The sequence below is a fragment of the Danio aesculapii genome, chromosome 5 (assembly GCF_903798145.1).
Source record: "Danio aesculapii chromosome 5, fDanAes4.1, whole genome shotgun sequence".
NCBI classification, from domain to species: Eukaryota; Metazoa; Chordata; class Actinopteri; order Cypriniformes; family Danionidae; genus Danio; species Danio aesculapii.
In genome coordinates this window covers 20279714-20291978 of record NC_079439.1, presented here as the reverse complement: position 1 = coordinate 20291978, position 12265 = coordinate 20279714, and the positions used below count along the sequence as shown (strand labels likewise).

Here is a 12265-nt window from a genome sequence, read left to right as displayed (position 1 = left end):
ACCATAATCATCAAAAGATTATTCACATTAAGACAGCACTTCTATTAAGTGCACGAATAAGAAAAAAACACACAAGAGGCACTGCATCAGTGTTCAAATGAGCACTTTGTTATTGATATCCATACATGATGGTAATTATAGGAGCACAACATGGTCACACAGGGAACAGCAGAGTCAGGTGAGCTACAGGTATCATACAGTATTTACAGGCCAGAAATATCGGATTGATCAAAGCAGAGAGAGAGAGGGAGAGCGAGAGAGAACATTGCACAAACATCATACATCCAAATAGGACTTATTCCCTTTCATTAGTATTCATCCTCTAACAATCCGCAAGGAAAAGTGAAAACAAGCTATGATGCCATTGTTTCTTTTATTCCCGCCTCATACGGAAGTAAAAAGCAACAGCCACTTGTAAGGAGACACTTTTGAATCCCACTAGCAGACACATTGGTTCAAAAAGGCACTAGACAGCTATTTCTCTAGCAATCTCTCTCTCTTTCCTTAATATTTACTGGGTAGACTTCAGTGAGAAGCAAAGCGAATTTGGAAGACCGACAGACAAACCTTGAGTGACCAAGACTGACCTAAAGCAGCAGCACTACAATCTAGATTGCGCGGCTTTTTTGTGGTGAGAGCGTTTTTTATTTCTACTCATGACATCCCATAACAATATAATGTACATTTGTATGTTATTAACTGTTAAGAGTTAAAAGCTGTTAATAACAAAGTCATCTCAATAATGTAATTTTCCTTTTCGAGAACAAAATGCAACATATTTACAATTACAAACACACAAAATAATGACTAATGCATTTCATAAATAGAAAATAATCATTAAAAAAATCATAGAACTGTTTGAACAAAACATACTTTGACAATCATACATTGATTACTAAATAAATCAATTTGAAATAATCAAATCAAAATATGATGTTATTTATATTACTTCAAAGCATATCATGTCATACTGAGGGCCAGAGATCATTTAACTGCTCATCATCCTCAAGTCCTGAAATAACAATTTAATGCTATAATAAAATACATAATCCACATTCCCTTCCATAAGGCCTCTCCTTGAGTTCAATTTAGCACACCAAATGGCCATAAATTAAAGCACAATAGGGTACTGCTACAGTATTGTATAGGGTATTTACTGTCCTTGTCTAAAAATCTTTGTCCTCTACTGCAAAGATGGCAGATGAACGTATTTGTGGATAATATTCAAACAAATGATCATATTGTTAGCTGGAGAATATAATCTCATTAACCGACTGTATTAAAGGGGAAGGGATCTGCAACCAAATCCCATTAAAATTGTTTTCGCTAATCAAAAACTTACATAAAACTCTATAAATTCCATCTATACATCCTTCATTTACACAATGATCTATCTTAATAAATATAGGCCTAAATAACTCCTTAAACCAAAAAAAAATCAACAAAGTTGAATGCAAACAAATATTAGACATGTTCCCTTTCTATATCTCTTGCAGATTGTGCAAAGGCTGTTATAGGAAGGAATATAGCACATTTAAAATCAAGTATGGAATAAAAGAAGAACATTTGTAGTGCACTGCATTACATGCTGCCAATCCTGCTGTAATTCATCCCTTATTGGTGGATAAAGCATGAAATGAAGGGGCAAGATTGTGGCGATAGCATTAGCTTATCTATTTACCTGTCAAAGCAGCACAAGTTGGGGGAAAAAAAGCATCTAGATTGGCAGATTTCCCTTGTCCCATAAGGCTGAGCAAATATTGAATCTTTTTCAATCTTTGCGTCCTGTAGACTTAAAAACAGAGGCGTCCGTTATTCAGTGATGTACTATTCAGAATGTACTATTCAGAAGTTATTCAGTGATGTACTATTCAGAACGAGATGTTCACAAACGACCACCGGGGTTACGCACGGCCTCTAAAGAGCACATGCACACACTGTTGGTCGCAACACATTGAATTGGTTAACATCTAGATTACATAAAATCATACAGTATTTAATAAAGACAAGGCATATGTGCCTGTGGTGTCATCTAACAACTTCATTTGGTTTTTAGTTCTTTTTAAAAGGCTATTGACATTTATGATTACAAGCTAAGTTGCAAAACCTGATGGCTCGTTGCAAACGATTTCACTACTCGGTAACTAGATCTACACTTTCTAATCACTGGTTGGCTCATTGCTGTTCACTGAAACAAAGAGGGTGCTTTCACAACAGCAAAGTGTGGTGTTTGTGTGTAAGTAGTGGTGTGTTGGTGTTTACATACAGATGCGAGCACAAAACAAATTCTTGTGCAGCAGCTTTTATATTCCAAAAACTGTGACCCTTCACTTTATTCCCCAATGCATCCCACTGCAGTTTGTAATGGTGCCTATGAGTTTCAACGCTCCTGACTGTCTTCAATCAGGGTGACGTATATGATGGGAACAAGCCCCTGGCTATCGCCCAGAGCACACAACAGCCAATCAGAGTCTGCCCTGCTGAGCACCTGCAGAACGTCACCTTTATTGAAACTGAGCTGGCCTGGCTCTGTGGCAATATGATGGCATAACGCCTTCACTTCCCTGGAAGAGATGGAAAGAAGAGGGAAATAGAGACAGCAAAGGGAAAGAAATTGAGACAATTAGTTATCTATGGCAGCACTTGACATTTAACAGTAATTACATTACACAATTACAGAGATTTGCAAGGCAGCGCTAGATTAATATTAATCAACCTCCAACAATTTGTTGGAGTTTAGCTTCTGAACCGCCTTGCAAGCACTGGTTTACTTCTGAAAGACTAAATCTAGTCGTATGTACTGTGTAATGACATTACCGTGGGGCTAGTCTCTTTGTTGGGGGAGTCTGTGTTTGTGCTTGTTCAGTTGGGCCAAGTTTGGATTCTTGGCTTTGAGACGTAAAAGATTGTTGCTCCGTTCTTTTCCGAACTCCAACAGACTGAGCCACCAGATCCAACACAGAATGGTCGATACTCAACCAACCTGAAGGCAATCTGAGAGGAACACGTGGGTGAAAAAGTTAGCTACATGTTCATAATAAAAATAACCTTCCCAAAAGAGTCAATGTGTAAAGGCTGAATTATACTTCTGCATCGAGTGATCTTCGTAACCCTTGGCGCATGCCCTGCGCGTAGTCATGCATTTATACTTCTGCGTGCTGTTTGCAGTGTTGCCAGATATAGCTTACTTTTTCCAGCCCAAAAGCTGTCCAAGACCCGCCCAAACACACAAAAATATACCCAAAATATTAGCTTAATATTTTATTTATTTAAGTCGTAATTAACCTAGTTACTTTAACTGGCATATTTTTTATAACCAACACCAGCAGTCACAGAACCACAACATAACCGGATCATATCGAAACACTGCCCCCCTCTCACTCACACACTGCATTTATTGCTGTGTAGATTACACTACCTATTATGTATGTTTTAACCTATTAAGTATGTTTTACTTTCGAAATGGGGTATAAATTCATCCCACTTGGCGTTTTAAATTCTTTTGAACATAATTACGTGCTGCTTGTAAACTAGAGCGCTTCTATGTTTGTTCTTGCTGTCAATTGTGGGGAAAAATTATCAATAAGTGTTATGATAAACCGCTGTGTGTTCAACTGCAGGCGCTGTGTGATGCGCGTCACGTGAAGGGGAGTCAGATTTGGTACAACTTTACTTCACCTCCTCTTGCGGGTGGGCCCACGTGGTTTGCACTATACACTGGTCACTACTAACTGAATGGAGTAGTAGCACAGTTATGCTTTGTTAAATATGCTGTATATAAATTGCATACGTTTTAAGAACCGCCTAAATTTTGAACCGCCTATGCCATTTTTTCTGCACACCCAATCTGGCAACACTGGCTGTTTGTGTTGCTCTTCAATAAGACTTCCAAAACGCTAACTGGCAGTAGGTTTTTATGTTCCTCTGTGTCGAGTTTCTTCATGGGTGTTTTGTTTTTTCTAAATGCTACCTTAATGTAAAAGTGGACATGCAACAACTTTAATCATAAGGTAAACACAAAACAAAAGTTTCCATCTGCAGCCCCTTTCACGGGACTCCACACTTGTAAACACTCACTCCAACAGGTTCACGCATCCTCTGTCCCACACACACTGGTCAAAGCTACCAAGCCGACCAATCACAGAGCTTGCACTATGCGTTGTTGCGACATGCAGTTTATTGAGAGGTGCACATCAGCATTAGCGTCATCCACGGCGAGGGCTATGCGACCGTGCGAAGGCTGCGCTTGAGCAAACGTGTGCACTTGATGCAGAAGTATAAATCAGCCTTAAAATCTACTCATTCTAAAATAACTAACGTTTGGCAAGAAAAACAAATGAAACTACTAATTACTAATGAAAAAGAATGAAGTAACTAATAACAACAACACAGAGGAAAAATACTAATGCAACAGTCATTTTCAGAACATTGTTTCCCAGCCATTGAAACCAACCAGCCAATCAGAACACATTCTTCCTGATATGGTTAGTATTACTATTTAAAAATGACATATCTGCAGTATGTGAATATAATATTCAGAGCATTGTTGCTTGTTGGTGTTGACAGAAAAATTGTTAAATTCATTGTTATTTGTTTAAAAAAAGACTTAGCCGATGAAAAACTGATTATTCTCCAATGAAAAGGGATGAAAGATACCTTTGTTTCCTGACTGATTTCTGTTCAATATTTTCTTTCTTGCTTGAATTTCCAGCTCCAAACAGTCGTCCCCAACGGAGCACTTGAGCCGATCCATCCTCCTCTGCTTCTGCCTGGGCCTGAAGCCCTTCATTCGGATCTTGGCGATCTGGCTGCTTCTCCTTACTCTTCTTCAGCTCAGTAAGCACTGATTCCGGTGGACTTCCCATCCAAGATGGCTTTCCCTTTGTGGCTTTTGTGGGTTCTGACAAAGCTGATTGGTGGAGGACCCCACGGCCAATGCTATTAATATTGCTACTACTGGTCCGACCGTGTTCCACCTGTTCATCCATCTGCTGAATGGCCTCGGCCCCTTCAACAACACCTTCTCTAGGAGGTGGATGGCTCTGCCGGTGATTCTCAACCCCTCCTTTCCTCCTCTTCTCCCACTTCACAAATTTCGACCCCTCGGCAGAGTTGTCAATGTAAACCTGTGAGCTTTGCATCAGCTGATACCACCAGCCAGCTTGTCGGTTTCTCTGTTTAGATCCATCTCCATCTTTTTCTCTCTTTTTGTCCTTCTCACTGTCTTCTCCAACTCCCTTCATTCTGGCAGCACAGCACCCTCCACCTTGTATCTGTCCTGTGTCACTCTTTCGCAAGCACTCTTTGCCAACTCCATCCTCCTTATTCCGTAACTCACGTTCTGCTCCCACACTCCTCTGCCATTCTTGTTTCATTTTTAATGTCACTCCCTCAGTCCTAAACCGGCACTCCTCATCTCTCAGCACGAAGCTTTCTCTTTGAGGCAGCATTCCCACTCCCTGTGACTCCAACATTCCACAGCCTCGCATGAGCTGGAAAGTGGAGCGATCTGATTGGTCGAGGCTTTGGCGAGCAGAGCACAGCTGTTCTTTGCGTCTCAGGTGTTCTTCTCCTTTCTGAAGCTGGTGTGGCTCAAATAGCAGGTCAAGGTCAAAGGGCAGCAGTGACAGCGGCTGAAGCAAGAGCATCAACTCTTCAAAAAGGGGCTGGCAAGCTCCTTGAGACAGCGGTAGGAAACCCCATGGGTGGTAGTGTGCTGCTATGATGTCTAAGAAACCATGCCAGAGTGGAAAAAAAGCAGATGGACACATAAAAGATGTTAAATATTTTAAATATGTCGGCAACAGACTGTGAAACCTGGGAATCCTGCCTCTACATTACGATTGCTTTTCCTATTTAACAATATAACATCAACTGTTAGAGCACTAGGTCTTACCTTCATGTGTATAAATGTGATTGAACCAGAATTCCAGAGATCGCAAGCTGAAACAAATATAAAGAGACTTGTAAAATCAAGAATACACTGCTGTTTTATAACATAAATAATAGATAAAGAGAAGGGAGCCAGGCTCCTTGTGATAACAATGCAAAAGAGCACAACAATAAGTAATGTCAGATAGCCTAGGGACAGTTTGAGTATTCAAGCAATTTAAACGAGTGGTCCCCAATAGTTTTATCACTGCGGACTGGTCAATGCTTGAAATTTTTACCACGGCCTGGGGGTGGAGGGAGGGGTGGTTGGAGACAAGCTGACAAAACATTGCTGCAACTCTGATACAAATTTATTTACGGAGAAAATTAAAAAGTAGAAGCACGCCTTTATTGGAACTTGCACGTGGAAAAGATGCGATATGTGATTGGCTGTGGTCATTTGCGATCTCCAGCAGTTGATCTTCTTCCACAGACATACTGGATTCACCTGATTTGTTGACAAATGGGTTGCGGATCCATTCCTTGGCAGTTTGTGGGTCCTTCACTGGGCCTTTTCGCCTTCGCAAAGAAACTTTCCAAAGACGTCTGTTTCTTACTCATTTTGCTAGCTTGTGGGTTCAATTTTGGCCCTCAAGTGACCGAAATGTAACTGAGCAAATAAGGTTTTTCAAGATTTTTCAAAATAAAAGATCTTTCAGACATCTTTTCAGAAAGATAAGATGAAAATAATTAATGATTTCTTGTGCGGCCTGGTACCAACTGATCCACAGACCGGTGTCTTGACATTTTAGACATCAGATTATGCTACCAACACTGTATTTGAATGGTTCAGAGGTTGGAGTTAGGGATTAGGTAGGTTAGGGCGATATTACAGCTTCATATCACACTTTTCCACATTAGAATTGACAATGGTTGCAAAATCTGATGGGTATTGCATCATTGCATCATCAGAATATACCACCGACTTTTGAATGGGAGGTAGAACAATCTGAAAAGGTAGGACAAATCGTCAAAAAAACGGTACCGGTCTATGGCTCGGGGGTTGGGGACCACTGATTTAAACCATTTACGTCCATGATGGTGCAAAATAACTTATACATGCTGTTTTCTATGTATGCAGCACCATAAATAGAGCTATGTCTCATACAGTGTGTAAACCCCAGAATCTCTTTTACATCTTCCAGCTCTTGAATGGGCAAATGAACACAAAATTATTTAACCCTTCAACAGGCATTGTAACGACCTGGTCAACCTTTTATCCATAGGCAATCATTAGTACTATTAATTATTATTTATCAGAGTTGTGTCAGTATATTATCCAATGCAAGCGTGGGCCAAAAATATTTTCACGGAGTGCACCTTTTAACTACAGTAGTACTTCAGATTTCAGACCTAGTGGGTGTGTTAAAGCCCCTTTACTAAAGAAACTATTTTAAAAAAGTGAAATACTGCCAATGCAACAACAAAGAGCCTGGAATATGGTTACAGTACACCGCATTGATCTCAAGGAGCAGAGTGACCACAGCACAGTCTGAGATAGACCGAGTTAGAGAGTGTTCAGCATGCTGCAGAATGCATAATTCAAACTAATGATCAAAGCTATGTGTGTCTGAATGTAATTTTAATGGGGGTGGAAAAAGAGTAAGTTTGCACAGGAGCTTAGATAACCATGTCAAGGCCCATCAAAGTAAAATAGGAGCCTTTGAAGACTTCTAACAGCTTCTCGAAACACACTGCGGCGCTTTAGACAGCAAGATTTTTTATAGTATTTCCAGGCCTGCCCTGTAAGAGTTCTGATAAAAATACAATCAATCTGTTCTAAAACCTAGTGAGATACCAAGACACTATTTTAAGACATTCAATGCAAAGCCTGTTTAAAAAGGTAAGTAACAAATGTATTAAAAGTATTTTGTCAAAATCTAAAGCAATATTGCATGTAAAGCATTTACAAAATCCACTGCCTAAAAATGGGTTTATTGTCAAAATTGATTAAAAAAGGAACCAATAAAAATGAACTATTTAATGAAATTTTAACAGCTTCCTTCACATTATCAAACTTACACTATTTGACAAAAGTCTTGTCGCCTATCCAAGTTTTGGGAACAACAAATAATAACTTGACTTCTAGTTGATCATTTGGTATCAGAAGTGGCGAATATGAAAGGCAAAGTCCTCTAGATTACAATTATTTTACCAAAATTTAATATGATCATGCCTTGATTTTTAATTATTAGGACAGTAAGGTCCGAATTTGCTTAGACAAAAGTCTTGTCACTTAACAGAAATAATGTCCAGTATAGAATATAAAGTCCTGGTGCAGTGGGAAAAGAATTAATATTGTGTATGACTCCAATGAACTTGGACGACTGCATCCATACATCTCTGCAATGACTCAAATAACTTATTAATAAAGTCATCTGGAATGGCCAAGAAAGTGTTCTTGCAGGACTCCCAGAGTTCATCAAAATTCATTGGGTTCATCTTTAAAGCCTTCTCCTTCATCTTACCACAGACATGCTCAATAATGTTCATGTCTGGTGACTGGGGTGGCCAATCCTGGAGCACCTTGACCTTCTTTGCTTTCAGGAACTTTGATGAAGTATGAGAAGGAGTGCTATCTTGCTTAAGAATTTGCCCTCGTCTGTGGTTTGTAATGGGCAGCACAAATGTCTTGATACCCCAGGCTGTTGATGTTGCCACTCTGCAGATCTCTCGCACAACCCCATACTGAATGTAACCCCAAACCATGATTTTTCCTTCACCAAACTTGATTGATTTCTATGAGAATCTTGGGTCCATGTGGGTTCCAATAGGTCTTCTGCAGTATTTGTGATGATTAGGGTGCAGTTTGACAGATGATTCATCTGAAAAATCTTCCTTCTGCTACTTTTCCAAATGATCAACTAGAAGTCAAGTAGTGTACTTATTTAAACTACGGCAGTAACCTTTATATCAATATAATATACTGCATAATGGACAGATTTATAATCTCAGAAACTCCTAAAAGATAAGATTAAGACCACTGAAGAAAAGACCAGATTAAGACCATTTAAGCCATTTCTCTATGAAAATGTAACGTTGGTTTCTAAGAGGACTGCTACTATATATCAAACTTGGGCTTTCTAATAAAACACAACTTTAAAAATGATCAAACAGCTCAAAAAGACACATTTTAAGTCAACTTTGCTTCAATAATGTGAAGCATTTCCAATAGAAAAGTTATATTAAATGACAAAGCCATGAAAGGAATCTGATCACACAATAAAGAATGTGTATTGAAGAAAATTAGAAATTCATTTTGAACTCATGTTGACACTTTAACAAACAAAAATGATGAAAAGTACAAGAATGTGCTTTCATAGGCAGTGTGAAGATTAATGTCATTAGAACGACTGAAAGTGAAAGCAGCTAGATGAAAAGACGGGGGAAAATGAAAGAAGCTTACTTTAGGAGGCCAAAGATGAAGGCATTGAGTCTCATGCTGTGATTAGTCAGCTCAGAATACTGGCTCACTTTAGAAAACAGGCTGTGCAAAACTCGCGTAGAAGGACCTAAGACAGAAAGGATACATTTTTTTATTAACATCCTAATTTGGTTAACATATCATCATGATAATAATCAAACCTTTCATACCAAGCTGTGTGGAGGCTTCAACCACACTCCAGGGCTGGTTTTTGCGTTGTCCAATGATTAGGTCCAGTACATATGCTTTCAGTCCATCATTCAGTATTTCACGAATGGCAGGACACAAGTACTTCAGAATAAGGTGACCCACATTTGGACTAACTGAGCTATTACCCAACTTGGCCTGTAAGAGAGGCAAAGTAGACCAACGTTTATTAGTGGGGCACTAAAACCCAAGTACATTGACTTTCAACATGAATATTTGACATTTTATGTTCTACCTTAACTCCCGCATCCCGACTGGTGCCAAAATGAGCAACTATCAGATCAACTGCAGTGTTGATGGCTTTCACCAAACCTAACAGAAAAGGACACATAGAGCAGATGGAAAATATTCTATTATTTCATTTCTCTAATCAAATGAAATACACAAAAATTCAAGCAGCTGAAGGGGTCTTGGAGATGTAACCTGTCAATCTGTGAGATGAGAGGAAACAAATGAGTACCCTTTGAGAACAGCACCAAGAGACCTACATCTCTTTTATATTCTCCACTAAAGGGCACATTTAACATTCACTACAGATTCATATGAGAGAGAGGGAGATGTGTACAGCATTGCAATATTCCTATTATTCATTTAAGAGTTACAGGGCTCACCGCAACTTTAAAGGTCATATTAACCACATCACAAGCTGTAAAGATGAGCTTGCAGAGGTTTTAATGTTTACATATGTATGATTATATGGAAACAGGTCAATCAAGGGGTTGTTTAAAATGAAAAGCAAGTCAGAGGTGCATTTAAGATCAATATTCATTCTTTTGCCATTGTTATGTGCTTGTGTTGTTTGTGTTTCTCTCTCTCGCTCTGTTTTCCTATATCTGCTTTATATTCTCAGGTTCCGTTCACTGGTCAATTCATCTGTCAATCATTTCCTCCCCGGTGACGTCACTCTGACGTCACGTCCAAGAGGCCAATACCACCCGGCATAAAAGAGCGCGCCAGATCACTCACCAGTCCCTCTTGTCCCTCTTGTTTCTGTTGCTGTGTTATTGTGTTGTGTTCAAAGAAACCCCCGTCTAACTGTGTATTCTGTTGTTGCCCGTTTCTGTGTGTTTACGTAATACGTCTGCTATTCATATCAATCCGTTTATCCGTTTCGTTCATTTACGTTGTTTACGAAGCTTGGATGAAGCAGACAGGTAAGCAGGTCACGTGACACACATTTTGGAGCATGTAGGACTACTCTTGTGTATAGTACATTAGGTTAGGGGTGAGCGCCACCCCTTGTACTTTTTGGATAGATAGATAGAGTAGGATAGTTAGGATACTCGGAAGACTTCTTTTTGTGTTTATTAATTTTGTTTTCATTTATTTAGTTAGTTAGATGTTTCTGCGTAGTTAGACATTGTTTGGGTTTTGTTTATTTCTTTTCTTTAGCACCATCCACTTCCCTTCTGCAGCTCTCTTGTCATTCCCCGTCTTTGTGTTTGTCCCCAATATTGTACATATTGTAAATAATATAATTTTGCTTACCTTCTTTTTCTTTATTTTTGTTCACTTTGGGGATTGTAAATAAAAGTCACAGTTTTGGTATATCTGCTTTGGTTGTCTTTTGCACTTCATTCACTATATACTGTTTATATAAATTTATTTTAATTGTTCATTAAATCAAACTAAAATTAGGGGTTTGTAACACCATTCATTTTGGTTGCATCTCATCTTCTTCTTCTTTATTGCATTAAATATATTCCAATGTGGTGTCAACTTTCAGTGCAAGACTCATTCAGAAATATGTGGTGTGAACAATAATGTTGCGTGTAAGCACAGCTAAAATATAAGGTATTTTAAAGTTTCACTGTGTAACTCAAAGCAAAAAAATAATACTGACAAAGAATCATTCAAAACAGCAAGCCTCCAGTAAATCACTAACTGTAAAAAAACTGAGGAGCATTTAAAAATGATTGGTTCATTAGCTCTGATAAAATGTCCTGTATATGTATGACACCGGTGCTCGAACATTATTCATCCACACAGAGAAGAAGAGCTGAAGTTTCACTTGTCCTCAAAATGCGTGTTATTTATTATTTTTTGATTTCACTTTATTTAAATGGCCCTTTTCGCACATTTTGTTGACCATAAGTTACATTGCAAAAACATGACAACTAATTAACTGCTGACACTGCTCCACCAACGGACATTTCCCTTACAATAAGAAGCTTTCCAAGTACATTTCAACTTACACCAACCCTAACCATAACCTTAAAGCTGGTTCATATTTCTGCATGAAGTGATCGACGTGACCCTGCCTTGTGCATTTGATACTTCTGCGTGCTGTTTGTGTTGCTCTGCAATAACACTTCCGAAATGCTAGCTGGCAGTAGTTTTTTATGGTCCTCTGTGTCGAGTTTCTTTGCCGGTGTTTTGTTTTTTTCCTGAACGCTACAAGTAGCTGAAACTAGGGATGGCTGTTGTGAAACTGACGTTTCGATACAATGTCGAGATCCAGAAGCGCAAGTGTTTCGAAACACTGCACCGACGCATGATCCAAAACACCCAGGTCACGTGACTAAAGCGGTTCAAAGCATCGATGGTTTCAGTAGCATTTTGAGACCTGGCGAATCTGCGTTTGACCGACAGGGTCGGATAAATCTATATCTCATGTAGCCTAGTGAACTGTGCGTGTGCACAAAGAAACCATGCTGAAAATGGCCTGGGTTCGAATCCCGACTTGTACAAATACTCTAAAAT

General features: G+C 39.1%; 1 protein-coding gene across 2 annotated transcripts in view; it reads right to left on the bottom strand.

Annotated features, from left to right (window-relative positions):
• Positions 1 to 86: 86 nt before the first annotated feature.
• rusc2 (RUN and SH3 domain containing 2) overlaps positions 87 to 12265 on the bottom strand; it is a 29444-nt gene continuing 17265 nt past the window's right edge. For both annotated transcript variants that reach the window (XM_056457499.1, XM_056457500.1), the window contains 7 exons: positions 9798 to 9874; positions 9526 to 9700; positions 9338 to 9443; positions 5897 to 5943; positions 4657 to 5728; positions 2818 to 2994; positions 87 to 2564 (listed from right to left, as the gene is read on the bottom strand). In XM_056457499.1, coding sequence (XP_056313474.1) covers positions 2381 to 2564; positions 2818 to 2994; positions 4657 to 5728; positions 5897 to 5943; positions 9338 to 9443; positions 9526 to 9700; positions 9798 to 9874 — 1838 coding nt within the window. In that variant the 3' untranslated portion in view covers positions 87 to 2380. The remainder of the gene's footprint in view (positions 2565 to 2817; positions 2995 to 4656; positions 5729 to 5896; positions 5944 to 9337; positions 9444 to 9525; positions 9701 to 9797; positions 9875 to 12265) is intronic.